This window comes from Microtus oregoni, unplaced genomic scaffold, assembly GCF_018167655.1.
Source record: "Microtus oregoni isolate MIOR12 unplaced genomic scaffold, Mior012 000014F_ref0000157, whole genome shotgun sequence".
In the NCBI taxonomy this organism is placed as follows: Eukaryota; Metazoa; Chordata; class Mammalia; order Rodentia; family Cricetidae; genus Microtus; species Microtus oregoni.
In genome coordinates, this window is record NW_024543073.1 from 23279647 (window position 1) to 23305435 (window position 25789).

The window sequence follows — 25789 nt, forward strand, 5'->3', positions numbered from 1 at the left end:
TCTCATCAGCCCTCATTGTTCACCATGTTCAGAGAGTCCGGTTTTATCACATGCTTTTTCAGTCATAGTCCAGCTGGCCTTGGTGAGCTCCCAATAGATCAGCCCCACTGTCTCAGTGGGTGGGTGCACCCCTCGTGGTCCTGACTTCCTTGCTCATCTTCTCCCTCCTTCTGCTTCTCATTGGGACCTTGGGAGCTCAGTCCAGTGCTCCAATGTGGGTCTCTGTCTCTATCTCCATCCATCACCAGATGAAGGTTCTATGGTGGTATGCAAGATATTCATCAGTATTGCTATAGGATAGGGTTGTTTCAGGTTCCCTATCCTCATCTGCCCAAGGAACTAACTGGGGACATCGCCTTGGGCTCCTGGGAGCCACTCTAGGTTCAAGTCTCTTGCCAACCCTAAGGTGGCTCCCTTAACTAAGAATTGTGCTTCCGTGTTCCCCTATCCAGCCTTCCTTTATCCCAATCATCCTGTTTCCCCAAGTTCCCCCCATCCTCCCCTTCTCACTTTTCTCTCCCCATCTCCCCTTACCCCCTCTTGGGAATATACTCAAGAGATGCCCTATCATATGACAAAAGCATTTGTTCAACTATGTTCATAGCAGTATTATTTGTAATAGCCAGAACCTGGAAACAACCTAGATGTCCTTCAATGGAAGAATGGATGAAGAAAGTGTGGAATATATACACATTAGAGTACTACGCTGCAGTAAAAAACAATGACTTCTCGAATTTTGCATGCAAATGGATGGAAATAGAAAACACTATCCTGAGTGAGGTAACCCAGACCCAAAAAGATGAACATGGGATGTACTCACTCATAAATGGTTTCTAGCCATAAATAAGGGTCACGGAGTCTACAATTGGTGAACCTAAAGAAGCTAAATAAGAAGGTGAACCCAAGGAAAAACATATAGTTATCCTCTTGCCTATGGGAAGTAGACAAAATTGCCGGGGAGAAAAGTGGGATCTTTGGGTGGGATGGATGACTTTCTTAAACAGCAAAAACGCCATGAAACCGCAAGATATTTGGGGCAGCTAATTTGGTGTTCTTGGACCATGGTACTCACACTCGGTCCTATAATAAAGTAGAGGTGAGGGGTGTGTGGTTTATGCTTTCTGTAAAGAAGTAATTAAATGTGTAAAAAGGAAAACTAAACTTAAATGCCAAGATACAGGCAGAAAACGAAAAACGATAAAGCGATAGGGCTAATGTGTTTTGTGATATGGAAAATTCTGGCTACGGAAGTCTGGTTGAGTCTAAAAATAATTGCCATATTAGTCAAAGCGACTTTCAAATCATTATCCTCTGAAGGGCTGGGCCAGAACCGAGTCCACTCGTGCTGTCACGTGATGTCTTCTAGCTTTGCAGCCCGCAGCCCCCTGGGACAAGTAGTTCAGCGATGCAACTGGACGTAGCGCCTCTGCCAACCCAGCTGCTACAATGCGCGTGCGCACCAATTCCGCACGGCGCCGAGGTTCAGGTCATCGGGCTTCCTCCACCCGAGACCACGCCCATATGTGCCAACCCTTAACGCCTGCGCAGACGGCGGCGTCCGTCCATCACCATGGCAGCATGCACGGGGGGCCCAGGTAAGCTCAAAGAGCTGGGCGGGCGCCGCCTACTCCTTTCCCTGTTCTAGTATCCCGGAACTAAACGTCAGTGTCAGCTGGGTGTGGAAGGTTCGAGAATGCTAAACGCGTGAAGGAGGCCTGGTGGTGGATTTTACAGAGACCGGAGTGAGTGTCTCCATGTCACAAGGGGGCTTTAGGAACAATTTAGGGTAACTCAGTTGTTTCCAATACAAACTGAAAATCCATTCTTAATATAAAAAGTTCGGAATGGTCCCGGAAGGGCTATACTCCTTGTCTTTCAACCCGTTTTCCCCTCAGGCTTCTGCTGTTGGTTCCTTGGTGGATCCTCCTTACTTACCACATTTTAACACGCATATACATGTTAGATAGTATTTTATATTAACCCTTTGAGGATCTTTATACAATGTATTTTGATCCTATTCACCCTTGCCCTTCCCACATCTCCTCTCAGCCAATCAAACCTCCCTCAAACTTCGTTTCCTTTTTGTCTGTTCCTTTTTTTTTTTTTTTCAAACTCCGAAGAAAAAATAAGACTGGTTTTTCCCCAGGTTGGAGGCCTCCCTCTGGTTTGGGGCTGTGGATTTTAAGGAAGTCTTTGTGGCTGTTTATGATACATATATATGGGTTAAGGTGACTCTTTTCGCCTTCCAAACCCTAGTGAACACGATATCTCTCAGGTGTGTTGTCTCATGGTCCCCACAAGAGAAAGGGGTTTCAAAATCCCAGTGGAGGTGCTGGAGAGAGAGCTCGTTTGATAAACTACTTGCTTTGCAAGTGGGAGAAGCAGAGTTCCATCCACAGAACACATGTGAAAACCAGCTACCCTGGTACAGGTCACTCTCGAGAGGTGGAAACAGACTTGTCTATTTGGTGCGCTCCAGGCAAGCAAGTCTCCTTTTCTCAAAACACAAGGTGGAGGCTTCCAAAGAATGACACCTATTCTTCACGAGCATGTGACGTGCACACACAAGCACACACCTATTCTTCAGGAGCATGTTACATGCACACACGGGCACACACCTATTCTTCATAAGCATGTTACATGCACACACAGGCACACACCTATTCTTCATGTGACGTGCACACACAAGCACACACCTATTCTTCATGTGACGTGCACACACAGGTACACACCTATTCTTCACGAGCATGTGACGTGCACACATGGGCACACACGGGCACACACCTATTCTTCACAAGCATGTGACATGCACACTCAAGCACACACCTATTCTTCACGAACCTGTGATGTGCACACACAGGCAACAGGCACACCTATTCATGATCATGTGACACACACACACAGCACACCACTTCACAACATAATGCCTGTAGATCCTTAGAGCACAGTGTGGAGAAGACCTTAGTTTCTGATCCAGCGGGAACAGCCTAACTGTGGCCTAAGGACATTTAACCACAGAGGGAAATTCTGACAGGAGACACAGCTCCCATCACGCGGCTGCAGTTTTTCAGTTCCCTTGTGTCCAATGCTTTGCCCAAGTGGTATCGGAAGTCTGAGCCAGATTTCCACGGGCTAAAAGCATGGTGTTACCAGGAGTGCTTTTCTCCAGGAGGTGTGGGTGGCAGTGTTCTTGCCTTTCTGGCTCCTTGGCTCATAGGAGCTCTTCCTGCGTCTCTGAAGCCAGAAAGGACTGTGGGCTTCCCCTCACTACATCACCTCAGCTTTCGCTGGCCTTCCTCCCTCTAGACTTAAGAGGACCCTGTTGTTGACATTTATACACTCAAATAAACATCCTCCCATTTCAGTCATCTGAATAGCAACCCGATGCCATTTGGAACTAAAATGTCTCATGTCCTCACTTACACGAAATGAAACAGAAACCCTGAATTCACATAGGCACCTTAACTCCTTCTTTGCTGTGTAACATATTGGCTGGTACCTATTATTCCTCCTGCACCATTGCTCTAACGCTTTCCTTACTACTGTCCTGGAAATCCTTTTGTACATAGATAGTTGCCTTGTTCACTTGAAGGGCTGCAGAATGGTCCAAATTTAGTGCCGACACATTTGAAGTTTCACTCTCTTGCTATTATGAACAGTTCATTAAGTTTCCTGAATGAAATTCATTCTCCCAAATGAATTTATCTGTCTATGGAATAAATCCAAAGAATAGAATTTCTCAAAGAACAGATATAAGAATGCCCCCACCCCACATGGAATCCTGTGTTTCAGTGCTAGGTCCCTAGTTAGTGGAACTGTTTGGGGAGGAGGTGTGGCCTGTTGGAGGAGGTGTGTCACTGGGGGTGGGCTTCGTTTCAAAAAACTCCATGACAGGCTCAACCCCACTTTGTCTTCAACTTTCAAATAAGATCTAAGCTCTTAGCTACGGCTCCAGCACCTTGCCTGCCTGCCAGCTGCCATTCTGAGAGGGTCGTGGACTCACCCTCTCAAACTGTCAGCAAGCCCCCAACTAAGTGGCTTCTAAAGTTACCTTGGTCTCTTCGAAGAGATCAAATTCACATGTTTCAAACATTTTAAAATCGACTGAGCTGCGCTGTGATGCTCAGTAGGTGTGTTGAATGTCTTTTGAGTTAGGATATTCTAACCCAACAATTAGTTTATCTGGACATCACCCCATTGTAAGTCCCTAAGTACAGAGCAGCAATCTACCCAAAGAAAAGGTATTGGACTTACCCGTCCTGCATCATTGTGTCCTGTTGCTGATTTGTAAGGCGCCTTTATGAAAACTCCAAATGCAGTATGAACGGCTGAAAGGCGCAATAGCAAAGCCTAAGGTCTAGGTGTGTTCTGGCACCTGTGTGCCAGGGAAGAATGACCCAACTTCTCAGTCAGTTGATCGCTGTCTATCTGTCCCTCCTCACCTCATTTTAGGGAGACTTCTACTGTGTAGTCCAGGCTGGCTCTGAACTCATAATCTTCCTGTCTTAGGCTTCTGAGCTGTGGGATTCAAGTGTCCAGTGCCACATCTATTATGCTTCTATTATGATATATACTGTGATGTAATTGTTTTCTTCTTTGTTAGTATTTGTCATAACTAAGAATTAATGTGCTTCCTAAAATGACTAACTTGGATATTTAAAAAATGATGGTCATGCATACTCTTGCATTTGTGAAGAGGGCCCTGTGTTTGAGGGGACTGCTGGGAGCAGTACAGGCTGCTGGAGGTAGTTGAGGGAGCTGTTGGGGCAGTGGGATGCCACTGTGGACGGTGGGGGGATTCTGGGAGCAGTGGGAGGATTCTGGGGCAGTGGGGGATTCTGGGGGCAGTGGGAGGATTCTGGGGTAGTGGAGGATTCTGGGGGCAATGGGAGGACTCTGGGACCAGGGGGAACTCTGGAAGCAGTGGGAAAACTCTGGGAGCAGTGGGGGAACTCTGAGAGTAGTGGGAGGATTCTGGGGGCAGTGGGGGGATTCTGGGGCAATGGAGGGACTCTGGGGCAGTGGGGGGATTCTGGGGCAATGGAGGCACTCTGGGGCAGTGGGGGGACTCTGGGGCAGTGGGGGGATTCTGGAGTAGTGGGGGGATTCTGGGGCAGTGAGAGAATTCTGGGACAGTGGGGGGATTCTGGGACAGTGGAGGGATTCTGGGGCCAGGGGTAACTCTGGGGGCAGTGGGGGGAACTCTGGAGCAGTGGGGGAACTCTGGGGGCAGTGGAGGGGCCACTGGGGACAATAGGGGGCACTGGGGACTCCCCTATTTTTTCCAGAGTGCTTGCTAAGCCATAGGCTGGCAGGTGCTATCTTTCCAACTCCTCAGTTTTATGACTAAAGAAGTGGTTTGTAATTTGGTATGTCAAAATCCCACATGCTGGAGCTGGGGAGAAAACCGCTGGCTGCTGTGGCGGAGGACCTGGGTTCAGTTCCCAGCACCCACATGACAGCTCTCAGCTCTCTGTGACTCCAGTTCTAGAACCCAATGCTGTCTTCTGGCCTCTGCAGACAAAAAGCACACACATCATGGACATACATAGGAAAATACTCAGACACAGAAAATAAATCTTAAAAATGAAGCCCACGTTTTTATGGGAGATACATGCACTTGGATCAAAATGAACAGAGGTAGTAAAAGAAGTCCTATTTTCTGACCAAAGATTTTTTTCCCCAATGAATAGATATTAAAGATTTACTTTTTACTTCTATTTTATGTATGTGAGTGTTTGCTTGCATGCGAGCCTGTGCTTTAGAAGGGTTTTTTTTCTGCAGGAACTGGAGTTAACAGATTGAGAACAGAAGGGTGTTCGTGTTGGTGCCAGGAATCAAACCTGGATCCTCTGAAAGAGCGGCAGCACTATTAACCACTGAGCGTCTCTCCAGCCTCGAGACCTCCAGCCTGGTATCTTACTGGCAATGTGAACTAGCATTAGACTTTTAAAAGTTGCCAGGCAGAGTTAAAAAGCCAACAGTTGGCAACGTGTGTAGGCACTGCACTGGATAACAGTGCTTAGGGAGGAGATTAAAGGAAAACCTGGTATACTGTGAGTACTTGGCAATATGTGTGTTACTTGTATCTGTGTGTGCTGACTGAGCCTGTGATTGCTGCCCAGAGGGTCATGCATGGTCTGAAGGCAGATTTGCAGCAGCACGTGGACTCGTGGTGTTAAAGGGGCTCCAGAGACACACCTTCAGGACTTTGGGTTTCACTTGGCGGGGACACACACACAGAACCTCCCTCAGTTTTTTAGTGGAGCTTTGTCTCTATGCAGAGGACCAGGGTTTTTGGAGGACACAATGTAGAGTTTCTGCTTTTCAGTGTCTGCTTCTTAGCATTTTTTTGTCTTCCTGCTTTTCACACCTCCAGTCTGCAGACCACAGCACATGGCTTTCCTGCATGCTTTTTATACCTCCAGTCTGCAGAGCACAGCGCATGGCTGCTGACTGCAGCATGATGTATATTACATGTACCACAGGCCCACATGTCACAGTGCATATATGTATTGTGAATCTATTTTTCCTAGCCTAATTGCTTGGTTTCTCTCTCTCAATATATCTTTTGCACCTTTATATAAAAAACATTTTTAATGCTGCAACCCAGCAGTCCCCCACTGTGGGCACATACCATGGGGAGGAAACCGCTTGTAAAGGAATGTGTGTGGACATTCTTCACAACAGCCAAGGCGTGGAAGCCCCCAAGTCTAGTGACAGGGTAATGGGTAGAATAGCATTTCACGCTAACAAAGCCCTTTCTAGTAGCCACACATGTGAGCCCAAGAGATATTATTGCGCTTAGTGAAATAAACCAGCCACAGGAAGAAAATATGTTGCATGATCTCTTTTACTTGTAGAATGTAAAATTTCTCAAATACATAGAAATAGAGAACACAACATTGGCTATTCCTGGGAGAGGTGAGGAAGTGTTGACCAAAAGGTAAAGGGCAGACATGCAGAATGAGCGAGTCTGGAGATCTAGTATGCTCCATGAGGAATAAAGATAGTGAAAGTGTTCTGTTCATGAGACTTATGCCAGTGAGGTTGTAGCTGCTCTTCAAGCATGTGCGTGCATGTGCGCGCCTACATGTGTGCAATATACACGTGCACACGTGTTCACACGCACCAACAGCAACATTTAAACACAGTCTCTGGAGAGAAGATGGGTATGCGTATTCGCCTCAGCATGGAAACTGTTTCACTTGCCACGCGCATCTCACAACATCGTGGTGGCCACCTTAAACATGCACCCCGTCAAAAACAATATTCTCTGTCCTAAATGTTGTTATTTCAGGATCCTGGAGTGAAAACATACTGGGTTATTTTCTCAGAAACAATCAGATCACGACAGAAGATGGCGCTGAGATTGTCTGGTATCACGCAGCCAACCACAAGTCCCAGATGCGTGAGGCACTGAGGAGTAAGTGGCTTCTGCTATTTCTGCTAAAAATTATTTTCCTATTCTTATATTTTTGAAGCAGTCTTTGGTATGCAACCCAGGCTGGTATCAGCATTCCAAGTCCAGAATCCAAGGGATTCCAGATAGGAGTTGCCACACCTAACTACTTCAGGTTACTTTGGGTAATTTACGAACTCAGTACATTTTTTGAAATCCAAGTGAAATGTCTATGAGTTCACTGGATTGGGAGCCAGTCTGCCAGAGTCAGTGGACAGGAGAGTGCACAGTTCCCCAGTGGGCAGCAGCCATGTCCCAGGCAGTGGGCAAGAGAGTGGGCGGCTTCCCTGGAGAGTGGGCAGCAGCTGTGTGGCCGCAGCTGGACTTGACTCTGGAGACAGACTCCCTTCCAGAATTTGAGCGTGGGTCGATTGCTACAGTTAGACATCATCAGGCTCATTTCCCCCTCAACTAAGTTGTGCCATTTGTCCTGGCATCACAGGTGTAACAACTTGATACCCATCTGCTAACCTGCTGCTTCATCTCCTACCATCCGTGTAGAGGATGCGTTCTGTTTACTGGTGCTCCAAACCATCACAGTGACCTGAAAACCCTGCACAAGCTAGCTTAAGTCTTCAGATCTGCCTGCTGTGGTTCTGATATTCCCTCTTTGCTGGCCTTCCAGCTCCTCGCATGGCTTAGCCCCTGCTGTCCTCAGACCGGGTGCTTTCTTTCCAGGACCGTGTGCTTAGCGATACTGATGTTGACCCCAGACCCTGGAACACCCTGGGCAAGCACTACCACTAATCTATGCCCTAGCATTCTTTTTCCTTTTCTTGCTTGTCTGTGTTTTTCAGTTTGTTTTATGTATGTGGGTGTTTTGCTTGCATGTATGTCTGTGCAGCGTGAGTGTACCTGGTGCCCAGAGGCCAGAAGACGGCATCAAACTCCCTGGGACTGGAGCTACGGATGATCATGAGCCACCATGTGGATGCTTGGAACTGAACTCAAGCTGCTGAGCGGTCTCTCCAGCTGCTCCTTTTAGTTTTCACTGAATGTTCTCTGTAGTCTAGGCAGGGCTTGATTGAACTCTATCTCACCAGCAGTGGGAGTTACAGAACTGTATCACCCCACTGGGCCTGTTCCTGAACCCAGACTTGAACACTCTCCCCCACACTAAGGATCCTCCGCATCTCCCTGCCTTGTACCTTCCTTGTTGCTCCTTAGTGTGTTTGTGAGGTTTGCTGAGGTCCTGGCGTGGGTTGCTGATGATTCCTTTTTGCACACAAAGGAGTACATTGTATCCACAGAGCATGTTTTATCCACTCCACAATTAAAATGCAAACTATTGTTTGCATTTTGGGCTGCTACAAACCCTGTTACTGTCTGCCCTAAAAAGAAGTCAGCAGACGTGAACAGACACAGAGAAATGGTGTTAAAATACACTGAGAGAAGCAGTTGTGAATTCCCAGAAATGGGATGGAACTCCTGGAAGGGAGGGGATCGAAGTCCTTGCACGAGAGGCCAGGAGCCAGTCTCATTGTGGGATGCCCAACAGGCTTGATGGCACTGTCTCCCGTAATCTTGTTAGGGGGTTAATTTTGCTATGTAAGTTGTTTTTCTCGAGGCTGACCTCTGTGGAAGGTTCCTTGGGCCACGAGAGGTTAGACATGGGTTACTAGAAGCCAGGCTACGGGTGCTCATGGCTTCAATGATTGTACCTGAGGAGAGGGTCCTAAATCTTCACATCTTTGGCCAGCACCCCAGTCTGTACGAATTGGTATATGTGACTGCAATTTAGATTTGTACTTCCTAAAAGCTTAACTACCCTTGATGGGCTGGCAAAGGCAGCGGCCCCATCCTGTCAGCACGAGTGGAATCCCAGGGACACACACGGCTATGGCAGGAGGAACCAAGTCTCACACGCTGTTCTCTGCCCTCCACAGCACGGCAGGCATGCGTGTGACCCCATAAACAAATACAATATCTAATGATTTTTGTTTTGTTTTGTTTAGTTTATTGAGACAGGGTTCTCTGTAGCTTTGGAGCCTATCCTGGAACTAGCTCTTGTAGACCAGGCTGGCCTCGAACTCACAGAGATCCGCCTGCCTCTGCCTCCCAAGTGCTGGGATTAAAGGCAAGCACCACCACCACCCGGTTCAAAATATGTAATAATTTTTTAAAAAGAGAAATACCCTGGAGCCTCTGGTGGTGTCTTTGGGGAAGCGGTCCCATCTGCTACTGACTGCTCTGACCTGATTGTGAACTTTGGGAGCCCACAGACTCTCATTTAAGTCTCTATTTGAACTACCTCTGTTCATTTTGATTCAATTGTATGTATCTCCCATAAATATTTATTTTTAAGATTTATTTAATAATTTTCTGTGTCTTAGTGTTTTGTCTGCATGTATGTCTGTCTACCATGCATGAATATTGTCTGTAGAGGCCAGGAGATGGCATTGGATCCCTGGAACTGGAGTTACAGACAGTTGTGAGCTATCATGTAGATGCTGAGAACTGAACCCAGGTCCTCTGCAAGAGTAGCCAGGGTGGCAACCACTGAGCCATCTCTCTGACCCCAGCTTGTGGATTTATTACACTCCTCTAGTCAAAAGCCACATACCCAGATTGCTTTGTGGTGGTCTGCACTCTGACTTGGTTGGTCTGCAGGTTTGGTTACTATGGACAGATACTCTTAGTATTCTACATTCTCTTCATCCACTTGTGTGGGAGTGGGTGCTGTCCTGAGGCTTAGAAAGGCCTTGCAGCTGCCCTGTTGGCTGCGTTGGCACTGGAATTATATTTTTTTGTAGTGTTCTGATTTGAAGGTTTTTCTCCAAACTCATCTAAATTTAATTGCCAGTGGCATTGTAAAGAAGATGGAAGTCTCTAGAAAGATATTTGGGGCTAAGTTGGAAATCCTTCCTTAGTATACTACTAAAAATCTCAGCAATTAACTATTTATTGTCTTTCTTCTCATTATTAATGTAAGTTGTTCAAAGAAACCAGCTGACACTTGAAGCGTCTCCTGGAAACCACGTACATTAACTCCACAAATTCACTGGTATCCTCTCCTCTCCATCTTCTGCCATGACTACAAATGACGGTGTTTCCAAGTTTACTGTTGTCTAAAACAGATAGCTCAGTAGGTAAAGGTGCTCGCTACCAAGCCTGTCAACTTTAGTTCAATACCCAAACCCTGAGGATAGAAGGAGAACACCAGCTCTCGTACATTGTCTTCTGACTTCCACGTGCATACCGCGTGTACATGCATGCACACAGACACATATATACACAAAATAAAGAAATAACTATAAAAATTAAGACAGATGTCTGTTCTCAAGTCAGTCCATGAACCGTTCTTTCCTTACCTGCTAAGGATTTCCCAGGTCCCAGGGCTGGTACTTTATGTCAGGGTTTTGTTAGGACAGCAGCCGCTATCAGATGTCTGTTCTGTTAATCTCCTGGTAGCAGGCATCCAGGGCTAGGGTGGTGGTGAATGCCTGCAATCCCAGCATTTGGGAGGATGGAATAGCACAGCTACAAGTTTGAAGCCAGTGTGGACTGTGTGGTGATAGTCTGTCCCACCAAACAGGCCACTTTTTAAAAGTAGCTAAGTTTTAAATCAAAGACAATAATTTTTGTGTAGCACTTCAGGTATGAACAATGAATGTCCTTGGATTCTAATTTGAATATCAAGAAGATAATACATGCAGCTGTCTATATATCTGTGTGTATATGTGTGTCTGTGTATTTGTGTGTGTGCATGCATGTATGTATATGCATTCATCTGTGTATCTCTGTAAATGTGAATGTATGTGTCTGTATTTATGTGTGTGTGCATATGTGTGCATTTGTATATGTATGTGAGGGTGTGTATGTGTGCTTCTATATATCTCTGTGTATATGCAGGTATGTGTGTATGCATGTGTCTGTATCTGTGTGTGTACATGTGTCTATGTGTTTGTGTGCATGCGTCTTCACATTTGTGTGTGTGCGTGTCTCTGTATTTGTGTGGTGTGCAGGTTTGTATATGTCTGTCTGGTACCAGAGGTAGAACCAGAGTCTTGCTCATACTATTAGGCAAGCAGCACCTTTGAGGGACACTCTCAGCTCAAATAAACTATCTTTGCTACTAGAAAACTCCAACAATACTTAACAGGCTTCCCTTCCCTTTCTGTTCTCCCTTTACCAGAAAGGATTCGTAGGTAGGGTGATTCCTTCCCTCTTCCTCCCATGGGTACTGACACGCTGCTTCTGTAGTTCCCTCCTTGTTCCGCAGTAACATAGCTCTCTTACTTGGGCAGGTGCTGCCCACATGATAGAGGCTGATGTCCTTCTTCCTAGTGATGGATCAGAGCATGGCCAGCCAATCATGGCCCATCCTCCTGAGACATACAGTGATAACACTCTGCAGGAGTGGCTGGCTGAGGTCATCAAGAGCAACAAGGGCATCAAGCTGGATTTCAAGAGGTATTTGTACAAACATGCGTCTTACTGTTACAGAATTCACTCACAGGAAAAACCAACACGTGCGTCTTTGTCTTTGATGTACCTAAGGTGTACCTATCTCTACACCTCAGTCAACTGAAAACGAAATTTTAGGCCTTTATGTGTTTCCAGAATAGACTTAAAAATGTTGATTGGTAAGATTGCTCCTTTAAGACTGAAGTCGGTTTTTATAGAGGGATGTCTTACTTTCCTCTGTAGATGGAAAACAAAATGCTTTTCTCCACCAGTGCTCTGAAAGGAGAGGCCGTTAACAGAGCTGTCCGTGCAGATTCGGTTTGACTGCTTTGCATTAGCAGAGGCTTTTCTGAAGTCTTCAGTAATCACAGTAGCCTTTACAATACTAATTTTCAGGAATTGACCATGTGTGTGTGAATGGTTCTCATTTCCCTCCCAATGGCCATCGCAGGAGATTTGCCTTCTATTGTTTTTGGCAATACAGAAACTTTAATGCCTGGAGTTGCTGGGAGGCAGAGTGGCTTCCCACAAGCCTCCAGCAGCCACTGCCATTCAAACGCAGAAATGATGGCAACCCGACCTGTCTCTGAATCATACATACCTCAAGTTATCTCTGGGCTGGAGAGGCAGCTCAGCAGTTAGGAGCACTTGCTGATCTTCCAGGGGACCCAAGTACATGTCCCAGCACCCATGTCTCGCAGCTCAGAGCAGCCTGGTACTCCAGCCAGGGGATCCAGCATCCTCTTCTGACTTCTGCAGGCACCTGCACCAGTGTGTGTCACACTCATAAATAAAAAAAATTTAAAAATCTGTAAAATCATATTATCTCAGGATGTGAATAAGGATTTGAAAAGCTTGTTGGGTTGTTAAGATGACTGTCACTGTTTGTGAGTGAATGCCCAGCAATCCTTGTCAATTTGTTGTAGCGAGTAGCTGTACAGGAGTCTGGATTGACAAGGATGGCTGAGTTAAATAAAATCCAGGAACCAGAGAGATTTGTGGGCTGTTTTTGTCCCGGTGGGCATCACTGAGGGAGTCACCTGAGGACGAGCGCTGAGCCAACCTCAGATCCCAGGGCCAATCAGTAGCACTGGGCAGTTTAAACACAGCCCGCTCCTCTTCCACATGTGCAGTGTTTCGAGTGTTGGCTGTTGTCTGTGAGGCCATCTTTGGCGCCCGTAGATTAGCTTGTGCATTTGTGAGTTTAGTGGCCCACAGAAGGGCCACGCCACTAAAAATAAAAAAATAAATAAATGTAAATTGAAATGTATCTTTTAAACTTTATTTTATTTTAAATTAAATGTGTACATGTCTGTGTATGTGTGTACATGCATGGCAGCTCCTTCAGAGGCAATTTGAGGACATCAGACTCCCTGGACCTTGGTTACAAGTGATTGTGAGCCCCCAGCATGGGTGCTGGGAACCAAACTTGGATCCTCTGCAAGAGCAGCATACAGCATGCTGATCGGGGCTGCAGAGGTGGCTCAGCAACTCCAAGTGTGCGCTGCTCTGTAGAGTAAGAGAAGAAACGTGTTACACGGTTCTGAAAGCTGTGTGTGTTTTATATACGGTCCCCATAAAAATCCCAAGAGCTTCTGTTCTCACCTGCATAGGAAGACATGGAGGCTGAGGGGTAAAGACCCTGCTTTTGCCTAGATGCTTGGTAGTGAAGAGCATGAGCCTGGCTGGACATGGGGAGCTCGCTTCTCTGTTCCTGTCTGTGGTGCTTGGGACCAAACACAGGGCCTTGTGCATGCTAAGTGCATGCTCTAGAGTACATGTTCTTCTTTTCTAGTGTATGTGTGTGTGTATACACTACACAGCAGGCTCGTGGGGGTGTGAGGACACTTGCGGGAGTCGGGTCCCTCCTTCCACAATCAGGTCATTAGACTTAGCAGCGAGCACCTTTACCAGATGAACCTGCAGCCAGCCTGAGTGTTAAAGCAAACCCCTGAACTACCTCTGGAAGTGGAGCTGCATGGTATTTTAGTGGATCTTGTATTATGCTTCTAGGTTATTTTATATAACATACAAATGATAATACATGATTACAATATGGCATTCTGATTGTCGTGTAGTAATATATGGTGATGTTTAAATTTCATCTGGAGTTTAGCTGGCTCTGGGGTTTTAAAAGATTTTCATCTAAAATACAATGTTAAGTTACTTCTTGTAAATTGGAGATGGTTTTTATTGTTGCCTTGGAGTTGTAAGAAGGCCAGGTAAGGTAAGATGCTCGGCGTTATCAGTTTACTTTCACATCACTGTGACCAAACTGTTTGGCAGAGATAGCTGTAGAATCTTGGCTCAGGGTTTCAGATGAGTTTCGGTCCGTCCACTTCCCTGGAGAGGACAGATGCCATCTGGGGCAAGGCTCTTGTGAGAAGAATCAGTTCCCATGGCAGCAGACCAAGAAGCAAGCTGGGACCGGGTGCAGGGAGAGTTCTCCCAGGCCTGCCCCTTGAGGTCATTCTAGCAGCCTAAAGAAAGCCTTACATGGCCTCTGAAATAGTGCCACCGGCTGGGAGCTGCGTGCTCAGCCCTCAGAAGCAATTCAGAGTCCGAGTGTTGTTGCGTCTTGTTGTTTTTGGTTTTGGAGTTAAGATCTTGAACTTTAACTTTGAACTCTCTTCTTCATAGTCGCTTAATTCCCCCCCCACCCCCCACCTCAGCCTCTGGTGCACCTATCTTTGTTATCTTGGACAGGGTTTCTCTGTGTAGCCCTGGCTGTCCTGGAACTCACTCTGTAGGCCAACTGGTCTTGAACTCAGAGATCCAGCTGCCGCTGTCTCCCAAGTATGGGATTAAAGGTGTGCGCCACCGTGCCCAGCTAGTTTTGCTGTCTTTTTCGTTGGATTTCCTGCTGATTTGGGGGCTTCTGTGGTTCCCTGTGGATTTTAGAATCTGGGTTTCAACAGACATGAATGTAATAGAAGTCAAGAAGCACTACAGATAAATAAAAGCATCTAAATTAGGACCTACAAGGTCCTGCCTAAGACTTACTTATTAATCCACTAAAATCTAGGGTGTCCATTTCAAAGACAGTGGGGAGACTATGAAAGGTACAGGGGACTGGAGCCGAGTGCCACGCGTCTCCGGCTTTAGCACATGATTTAATAAAATTTCTCTCCTTAAAGAGTAGGAGTTACAGGAAGGAAACGCAGATGGACACGCTTGTCCTCGGGAAGAGCGCTGTCTCTCCATCTGCAGGGTCTCAGCCTTCACCTCAGTAGCACAGGAGCTCTTTCTCCTGGTGAGCCGTTCTAAAGTCTCAGAAGGGGTCATCTTTAAGGTTGGAAGAACCTTTAGAAGTAGTGAGGTTTTCCATTTAAATTGGTATGTGTGTGGATTTGAGAACAGTAAGACAGACATACACACACAAAGTAAAGTAAATATGATAAATTAAACTAATCTTACCATTTTGTAAGCTGGGTGTGGTGGCACACACCTTTAATTCCAGGACTTGGAAGCAGAGGCAGGCGATCTCTGAGTTTGAGGCCAGCCTGGTCTACAGAGTGAGTTCCCAGCCAGCCAGAACTACGTAGTGAGATCTTGTCTCAAAAACCAACAGATAAAGAAGTCAAGAGCTGCTGTGAAGTCTGTGAGCACAGCTGTGGAAGGGGAGAAGACAAGCACCGTTGACTTGGCACTGAAACCTCCTCCCTCCTTTCCACAGAAGGTGCTCAGAGCGCAGAAGAACCGGGTTTGTAGTAGCTTTATGAAATGTGTTCATGTCTCCAGACTCACCCAATCGTGCGTGATGGAGAGCCCTTGTCTCCCGCAGGATGTCAGGTGTCAGAGTCGCTCTTACCAGAGACTGAGATGTGGTAGACCATGCTCAGAGCATGCCCAGCTGTACCCGCCATTCCCTGGGGTGACTGGAAAGTGAACATGTCTATCTTTTCTTACATCATTTCACATTTAGTGACCCGAATAGGAGTTGTGAAGCCCCCGTTTGGGTCATAGATAATGGTATCAGTCATATAGTGGTAAAATCTATAAGTCCCTTTCATGAAAAAGAAGCATAAGTATTTTGAGGTAAGTTGTGTGGGTTACTCTTCCTCTCTTGTCCCATAGGACATTTTACATTTGTATTTGAACTTGAGAGCAGTTAGACATTCTCAGAGCAGGGTGGTTCACTGGTCACCATCTCTCTCTGTCAGTCTGGCAGCCGTCAGAGCGTCCATGCTGATCCTGGAGAATGTGAAGCATCTTCTTCAGCGTCCCGTGTGGATCAATGCTGATATTCTTCCTGGGCCAAACGGAAGCAGCAAAGTTGTGGATGCCAAAGCCTTTCTAGACACCGTGACATCTTCCTTTCCAGATGTGACCTTCTCCTTGGGTTGGACAACAGGCTGGCATCCTGAGAAAGTCAATGAAGGTGGTAATTCTGATCAGGTGTTTACTGTTGGTTGAGTTAAAGTATCCTCCAGTTGTAAAAGCTGCACACGCTTTCATACAGAGCTAAAAAGTCCATCCCACAGAGCCTGAGGGCCTAAAGGAAGGATGTGACCCTGTGGGGGCGGGAGGAGGGCGCGGGGTATGTGTGTGTGCCCTTCCTTCAGTTACCCCTCATAGGCCCCGATGACGTCTGTCCACACACCTCCATGGAAGCGTGTATTTGCAAGCTGTAGTAGAACAAAGGTGTGTCTGCACCCGCTGTGAGCAATCCCACGTTGGTCCGTGCAGATGGGTAACGGCCTCTGTACTCGCTTTCCCACGCTGTGTACAGCAAATTCAGTGTCAGAAGAGCAAGTGTGGCTGAGGACACAGCTCTGGCCCTGAACATTTCCCTGTTGTTGGGCGGCTTAATGGTGGTGGACTTGATTGGCAAGAGCCCAGGCTTCAGCCAGCACCACTGAAGCATAAATAAAAGCCATCTTTTCCTTGCATTGCTATGTTTTAATTTACTGGGAAGTCAGTGAGACTTTGTGAACTTTCTAGGATCTCATCTATAAATTAGTGACAGAGTTGTCTTTTTCTGGGTAATTTGGTCTTTTAGTTAATTGACTACCAAGATTGCAATCCAAAATTTACCATTCCTTCCTTCTCACTTCAGGCTACAGCTGGACAATGGTGAAAGAGATGGCCTACATATGCCGTGGACTGACCCAGCCTGTCACGTTTCCTGTCAGGGCAGCTTTGGTCAGGCAGTCTTGTTCTCAGTTGCTGTGGCTGTTGAAGAAATCAAACAGGTATAAATTATCATCATACCAGCCTGCGGTGTGGGTGTGCAGATACCAAAGCTAGAAGGGTGTGCTAATGTTTGTCTGCAATCCCAGCCCCTGGGCAGTGGAAGCAGAAGGATTAGAAATTCAAGGTAATTTTCAACTACAGAGGGAATTGGAAGCTAGCCTGTGCTACACAGACTCTATCTAAAAGGAAAAAACCATGACGTAATAAGTACTAAAGGACTGTGTAAGAAAGAGAAGGAACGAAAACTGGTGCCCTCAGCACAGTTTCCTTTCTCAGCAGACCTGAAGAGCAGCCTTTACTCCACTGTTTCTGCATGTAGTACTTCCAGGTCAATGTTGTCATCTTTTAGTTATAAGCTAAAGATGTAGTTTGTCTTTGAATATTACCATTACATAAATATTTTTCATACAAAACTTTAATCTTTTGATATACAATGAAACAATTAGTTGGGGCTGGCAATACGGCTCAGCAAGTACACGTTTGCCACAAAGGCCTGTTGACCTGATTTCATTCCCTGGGACCCATGTAATGTAAAAAGGGAACTGACTCCACAGTGTGGTCCTCTGACCTTTATACGTGAGCACATTCATGTGTGTACATACACACGCACACACAAAACAATAATAATAATACAACAATAATAATGATATAAATATACATTTTGAGGGCCAGAGAGATGGCTCAGTGGTTAAGAGCCAGTGCTGCTCTTGCAGACTGAGCACAGTCCCAGCCCCTGCGTCAGATGACTCTCAGCTGCCTGTGGCCCCAGCTGTAGTGAGATCCCGCCTCCAAAGGGCACCTGCACTCACCTGTACAAACTTACACACAGACATGCATATGTATACATAATTCAAAATAAAGTTTTAAAGAAATATAATAAATAAATAAATTTAAATTAACTGTACCATATATTAAATGTTAAAGTATACTCTAAAGGTACAAATATTAGAACACCATGGGTACTACTTTTTTGGGTCAGTAGAAACCCAGAAGTCAACCCAAAGCTGTCCCAGAACTTACTGTGGGTTATTTGATGGCAATGCAGCCATCAAAGCAATGGTCTAATAACTAGGATAGTACCAGTTATCTATCTATAAAAAGCTATGTTTACCGTCTTCCTTAGTCTTTTTGCCAAATATATCCCCATTGAATTGACACTTGAATATTAAATTGATGGCGCATGAAGAATAGACAAGAATGACTTTAAAAAAAAGATTTACTTATTTTATTTTATGTGTATGTGTGTTTCACTTGTATATCTGTGTGTGTACTGTGTGCCTGCCTAATGCTCACAGAAGCCATTAAAGGGTATCAGGTCCCCTGGAACTGGAGTTACATGGTTGTGAGTCACCTGTAGGTGCTGGGAACTAAACTCGGGTTCTTTACAAGAGCAGCAAGCGTTCTTTACCACTGAGCCATCTCTCCTCCAGCCCCGAGGTCAGCTTCTTAGTGTAGTTTCAGATGGTGTTAAAGGAACCAAGTGCAGAAACCATGAAATAAAATTTTGAACACATAAAAATAAGGAACTCTAGAAAAGGGGCTGGAGAGATGGCTCAGTGGTTAAGAGCATTGCCTGCTCTTCCAAAGGTCCTCAGTTCAATTCCCGGCAACCACATGGTGGCTCACAACCATCTGTAATGAGGTCTGGTGCCTTCTTCTGGCCTGCAGGCATACACACAGACAGAGTATTGTATACATAATAAATAAATATAAAAAAGGGAACTCTAGAAAAAATGGTATTGTAATACATGTCAGTCAGAGAGCATAAAGAATTCTAACATAAAAAAAATACAACTATCTAGCAAAAGGCTCAATTTGATAGCTTACCATGTCGAAGAGAGTAGAGGAATCAGGCATACATTTATCACAGATGTAATCTGATCGATTTCTTTGAAGAATAATTTGGCATGTACTGTGGATTTCATCAATAAGGACGTATCTTCCTAGACGTTTATGCACACACAGAGGAGGTACTAGCACATTTCAAAGCATTGCTTGTAATTATAAAGGGCGTGGAACATGCCGACTGTCCTCCAGCCAGAAACTGGCTGAGTGTGCTGTGGTGGACCCTCATGATGGAGGAGGAAATGCTTGCTGCAGGCCTTGCTGTAGCCTCGTGTTTTACCATGATGGAGGAGGAAATGCTTGCTGCAGGCCTTGCTGTAGCCTCGTGTTTTACCATGATGGAGGAGGAAATGCTTGCTGCAGGCCTTGCTGTAGCCTCGTGTTTTACCATGAATGAATCTCTAAGATAATTCTGTTAAGTGAAAACATTAAAGTTCAGAATGACCTGGGCATTATGATTCCACTTGCATAAGAAAACTGAATTATAAAATGTTTATAGATGACTTAAAGTTCAAATTGTCTGAGCAGTGGTAGCCAACACTATGGTGGAAGAGAAACATTAGATGATACCAGACAATAGACTAACCGGGGTCTTCATTGCAAACAACTGGAACCAAGTCTGACTAACGAGTAGAAGAGAGATGTATTGAGCTAATGAGGAGTCTGCAGTGCTTTAGACATTCTCTTGGGGCAAGCATGTCATTTATTAACTCTTATTATTATTAACACTGCTTCTAGTTTAGTTTGTTTTTATTGGTGTTGGATAATTACTCTAAAGTCAGCTAGCATACTATATTAATTTTTAAAGATTACTATTTAAATTATGGTGCTCAATTAAATTATAAAAATTAGATTCTCCACAGAACTCTAATGTATGAACATGTCTCCGCATAGTCCTCTTTGAGAAACCTCCCCAGGATAAAGAGATCATTTGCATGGATACAGAGTACTTAGTGGTCATGTGTAAGCACCCTGAGGTTAGAGCCCAGCTGGGAGCACCCGGCAAAGGCCGCACTCCACTCGTGTGCCGGGTGCAGCATTTCCACTGAATGCTCACGATGATTTTGAAAGGCCATGTCTCATCCTGAAAATTTTGCAGCTCACAGAGGCACCTGCTAGTCTAAGAGCCCTCAATCAGAAACAATTCTTTCAAACATTATCCTGATGGGCCTCGTAAAATGCAGAAGGCAACTGCCAGCAGACATTGCTGGGCTGTGGGCTGTGACCACATCTAGGAGCTTTTAGAAGGGTTTGTTTTCTGTTAGGCAGAAATTGCGCATTTTTAGATATCTGCTGTCAGGCCTTTCAAACTGAAAGTGGTGGACTATACCTAATGATTTTTCTATGGTTTTACACATGGAGGGAGATGACGACAGGAAGCTATTTCAGTGACTGTTCTGTGCAGTAAGTTAACAGTAATTTTTTATAACTTTGCTCTCTTTTCCTTAGTAAACAGTCTCACAAAATATAGAGAGATAACTGATTATTTTTATCTTTTGTTCTGGATTTGTATAACAATGTTAGTGAATTATTAGTAGCTAATTAATCCATGAGTCATTTTTTTTCACAAGAAGGACAATGTTTGAGAAATATTTTTTAAAGCAATGAGTTCTAGTGTCACAAACAGTATAAATTACCAACATTTAAAATATTGCTCTCAACTTGTATGTAAATATGCATATAAAGACACACTCCTCTAGAGATGATGGGGAAGTGTCAGGACCGCGTTACTCCTTAGGTTGTCATGAGAGATGTGACGCTATGCCTCATGAATCACACTGTGTTTCATTTTTGTTCATATTTATGAACTAAATGCTGTTTTCATTATGACATTTTTATTAAGACATTGTCTTAACTTTTGCGTGTGTATGTGTGTGCAATGCACACATGTGTATGGGAAACCCTTTTCAGAATGCCAGTGCTGTGTATGATGTTGCCTGAGGCTTAAAAGATTGGGAGTTAAGCCTCTTTTTATTATTCTGATACAGTTTTTCTTCTCCTTCAATTTATCACCTAAATACGTGTCAAAGGAAGTAGTTGAAGATGAGTAGCTGAATAGACACTAATCATTACCAATAAAAAGACAATTTTGAATTCATTTCAGTATCATTTTATTAATGTATAAAGACAAATATGTTTGCATTTTAATACTTTACCTCTTAATTTGGTATTGAAATATATACCTCAGCCTCACAGTAGTAGCAGATACTTAAGGTTAAGTATATGTATGTACACACACACACACACACACACACACACACGTATGTGTTTATATGAAAGGGGAGCACTGGGTATTTCATCAATCCAGGCAAAGTACTTCTCCAATGAACTGTATTCTCAGGCCTTAAAGTTTTCTGTTTTGAAAAATGAATAGCTATGGAAGGGCATATTTTCTTCAGTAGTTATAATGAAAGTTTAATACAAAATAAGTTTAATTAAACTTTAGATATATGTAGCAACTGTCATTGTATTAGATCCAAAATAAGTACAGTTAAACTTTGGAGCAGTGGTTCTCAACCTTCCTATTACTGTGACCTTTTAATGCAATTCCTCATATTATGGTGGCCCCTACCATTAAATAATTTCGTTGTTACTTCATCACTGTGATTTCGCTACTGCTGTGATAAACATCTGCTATCTGAGATGCCACCACAGGTTGAGATTCCTGCTTTAGACACAGGCAGTGTGTCATTGTACCAGCTAATAGAACTGTTACAAAGCTTAAGAGTTTTTTTTTAATTCTTCTGTAGAAAAACAACACCTTTATAAACCCCATTGTCCTTACAGTTCTAATGCCTTACACTGCTTGAGGTAGGAAGAAGTCAGGGGTTTATTATGTATTTTAAATTAAAGCAAAAGCCCTAAGATGTTTATCCAAGTTGACTGACACAAACAAATCTGATCAAGATTCTACCTTAGAAGACTAAAGGTTGGGCTGGGAATGCAGTCAGTGGGAAGGGCTGGCCAGCATGCGGGGCCCTTAGCGCACTGGCCAGCATGCGGGGCCCTTAGCGCACTGGCCAGCATGCGGGGCCCTTAGCGCACTGGCCAGCATGCGGGGCCCTTAGCGCACTGGCCAGCACCTAATAAATGATGACAACAAACCCCATCTCTAGTTAGATGCACATTGTTCATGGTCTGTGTGGCTACACTGTATTTATGATGTATTGCTATTTTTAAAGTTTTTTTTAAAGTTTTAAGTATGTGTGTGCACGCGTGTGTGTTTGTGTTTGTTCATGCAGACACACGTCAGCACACACGTGTCACTTCAGCCACTTGAGTTACTATTGTGAATTACTTCTTTATACCCTGAATTGGTTGATATGCATATATTTATATATAATATGCACATGTAATGTTCACATGCTATGTGTATGAAGGTCACTTATTTTTACACACTTACATTATGCTAAAATCTTCTAATAATTTTATCATTTTAAATGGTTTTCAGTTGATTTTTGAGTCTTTGAAGCAAAATCTTTTTAAACAATGATATTTTTATCTTTTGAAATTTGATAGCTTTCACCACTTTTCCCTTTTTCAGGTTTGTTGGTTAGTGTTTCCAGAACAAGGGTTCACAGCCAGGGGAAGCCTGGCTCTCCGGCAGATAATGCCTGAGGACATTTTGGTTCTGGGACCTTCTGTGTGTGGCAGGGATCCTAATGGCTCTTGTGCCAGGATCCATGAGTATGTTCTAGGACACCACCCCACTCCCCATGATGTCATAATGTCCTTATAGAGAATTCTAGAAAAGTGTCCAATTGTTGGTGATTATGGGCATTGTCAGTGTGAAAGCTTTTCAGAGCTTGCAAAGATGCCAGTATAAACAAGCATTTAAATTCCTATGTGTGTTCAGTTTACCCAAATGCTTTTTCTGTTCCCATGAAAGCAATCTTGGCTGGGTGTGGTGGGCACACGTTTAATTCCAGCGGCCAGCAAAAGCAGGCGAATCTCTATGAGACATAGCTTGGTCTATATTGCAAGTTCTGTCCAGGTCAGCCAAAAAGAGAATCTTCTTTTCCCCCCACATGCCTAGTAATAGACTATTCACGCCCCGCCCCTCATTTCTCTATTGTATTTGTCTTGTGCTTCTCAGTTCTGGTTCTATGTTGATCTGCATGATTTTCCTTCTCAGGTTGAGGTCTGAGCATTTCATACAATGACCTGCACTTTCTTATGTACTCAAGGACGTCAGAAATGACATTTCAGTGGCCTACATGTGAAACCTTCTAAAGCGGAGGCTTTGGGGAAAGCTGAACTTGAACAACCTTTCTGTTTATGATTTAATAAATGATTTATTTCTTTTTAATGGCCTTAGAAGCCAAGTCTCATAAATTATATTTTCTTAGAAAATTGTTCAATCCATGTTTTTGAACTTATTTAGATACAGCTGACTAAAGTAGTTTATTACTGTCTTAGTTTCTTAAAGTCTTGAGTTCCTTGATGGACCTTTTCCATTAATTTTTGACTGAATATTTTGTATGGATGGTGTATGGATGTGTATATGTTTGTATGTGTATACATGTGCATGCAGATGCACTCACAACCCAGAGACTGGTGTCAGGTGTGTTCCTCAATCACTCTTCTGTGGACATAAGTTTCTGTCTGCCTGGTCCCACAACTGTTCAGTCCCAACAAAATACATAAAGGCTTATATTAATAAATTGTTGGCCTATTAGCTCGGGCTTATTATTAGCTAGTTCTTACAACTTTAGTTAACCCATAATTCTTATCTATGTTTAGCCACGTGGCTTGGTACCTTTTATTACTGAGGCATTCTCATCTTGCTTCCTCTGCGTCTAGCTGCTAACTACAGACTGAGCCTTTCCTCTTCCACGAATTCTTCTAGTCTGATCACCCCACCTATACTTCCTGCCTGGCTACTGGCCAATTATTGTTTTATAAAACAAATATAATTTACAAATCTTTACAGAGTATAAGAACATTATCCCAGGCTGGAGAGATGGCTCAGAGGTTAAGAACACTGGCTGCTCTTCCAGGGGTCCTGAGTTCAATTCCCAGCAAACATATGGTGGCTCACAACCATCTATAATTTGATTGGGTTCCCTTTTCTGGCATGTAGACAAAATACTGTATACATATGTAGAAGGAGGAGAGCAGGCCTGCTTTTTGTCCTGCCCTGCTCCCGCACAGCTAGCTTTACACCCAAAATAACAACACACAAACTGTATTCATATAAACACTGCCTGGCCCATTATATCTAGCCTCTTCTGGCTAACTCTCATATCTTGCTTTAACCCATATCTAATAATCTGTGTAGCACCACAAGGCAGTAAGCTTACCAGGAAGATTCTAGTGTACGTCCATCTTGGGCTGGAGCTTCATTGCAGCTGCCCTGGAGAGGAGAGGCATGGTGTCTGGCTCACTTCCCTTCTTCCCAGCATTCTGTTCTGTCTACTCCACCCACCTAAAGGCTGGCCTATCAAATGGGCCAAGGCAGTTTCTTTATTAACCAATGAAATCAACAGATTGACATATGACCTTCCCACATCATACCTAATAAATAAATAAGTAATAAATAAGCAAGCGAACATTATCCCACAGCACATGCCACCATAGGTTTTTTAAATATTTATTTATTTTTTTATTTATTTGTTATGTATACAATATTCTGTCTGTGTGTATGTCTGCAGGCCCGAAGAGGGCACCAGACCTCATTATAGATGGTTGTGAGCCACCATGTGGTTGCCGGGAATTGAACTCAGGACCTTTGGAAGAGCAGGCAATGCTCTTAACCACTGAGCCATCTCTCCAGCCCTGCCACCATAGTTTTTAGCCCTACCCCACGTGGAGGGTACAGATGTGTGCTCATGCCATCATCACACCCTGCTGTGTGAGCCCTGAGCATCCCTACTCAGGTCGTAGTTCCAGGACAGCCATTACTCAGACAAACCCTTCTCAAAAAACAAAACAAACAAAAAGTATTACCCACAGGCCCATCTCCCTGCTCCTAGACTAGATGGTAATTCTTCAGTAAGCTTTTGGGTTGGATTTATTTTTCTAGATTATGACTTAGTGATTCCTTCCCTTTCTTCCTTGTAATATTGATTTCCTTTTATTGCTCTGGTTGGATTCTTCACTGCTGGTTTTCACCTTTGCATTTGTTAAGATAGCTTTGAATTATTATATTAATATAGATTTTGGAGACTGTTCCCTTTCTCTGCCATGTGCTTGAAATGTATCCTGTCGGTCTTCCAGAGCTTCTGACACTGCTGATCTGAACTAGTCTGCAGCTGTTAGCCATCCAAGTGGTGGGTTTTTTTTTTTACCAGTTTGACTTTAATAATATTTTCAGCCTTTATTGACACGTAAACAAATAATGACTGTATTTCTACTTTGTGGGTTTACAGTTGAAAAACATTTGATGGTAAATCTGTTGACTTATTTCTAGGTGATCTGTTCTGTTTCATGGTTCTATGTGTCTTTTTTTATGCCAGCACCATGTGGTTTTTTATTACTATGGTTTTGTAATTTGACTTTACAAATGTGATACTTCCAATATTTTTCTTTCTTCTCAAGAGTCTTTAGATATTTAAATTTCCCGTAGTTCCATATCAACTTCAGAATATGATTTCTATTAAAAATCCCATTCTTGTTATGGTGGTTTGAAAGAGAATGTCCCTCATAGGCTCAGGTATTAGAACACTTGGTTTCCATTGGTGGTGCTGTTTGCTGAGGTTTAGGTGGTGCAGCCTTGCTGGAAGTATGTCTCTGGAGGTGGGCATTGATAGTACTCTCAGCTTCCTGTTCTTATCGCCATGCCTGTCCTGTCCCTTGCTGCCATGCCTCCCCACCATGTACTTTTGTCTCTCTGGAACTGTAAGCCAAAATAAACATACTTTCCATAAGTTACTGTTG

At 44.1% G+C, this 25789-nt stretch overlaps 1 protein-coding gene across 5 annotated transcripts in view; it reads left to right on the top strand.

Annotated features, from left to right (window-relative positions):
* The first annotated feature begins 1470 nt into the window (after nt 1-1470).
* Nucleotides 1471-25789, top strand: part of Fam151b (family with sequence similarity 151 member B) — a 32325-nt gene continuing 8006 nt past the window's right edge. Inside the window, exons 1-6 of one of the 5 annotated variants that reach the window (XM_041663563.1) lie at nt 1471-1595; nt 5785-6056; nt 7301-7426; nt 11710-11875; nt 16033-16250; nt 16929-17064. In XM_041663563.1, the coding sequence (XP_041519497.1) occupies nt 7408-7426; nt 11710-11875; nt 16033-16250; nt 16929-17064 (539 nt within the window). In that variant the 5' untranslated portion in view covers nt 1471-1595; nt 5785-6056; nt 7301-7407. Of the gene's footprint in view, nt 1596-1649; nt 1743-5784; nt 6057-7300; nt 7427-11709; nt 11876-16032; nt 16251-16928; nt 17065-25789 lie in introns of those variants that run through there. The other 4 variants (XM_041663562.1, XM_041663565.1, XM_041663561.1 and 1 more) reach the window with 4 other exon arrangements.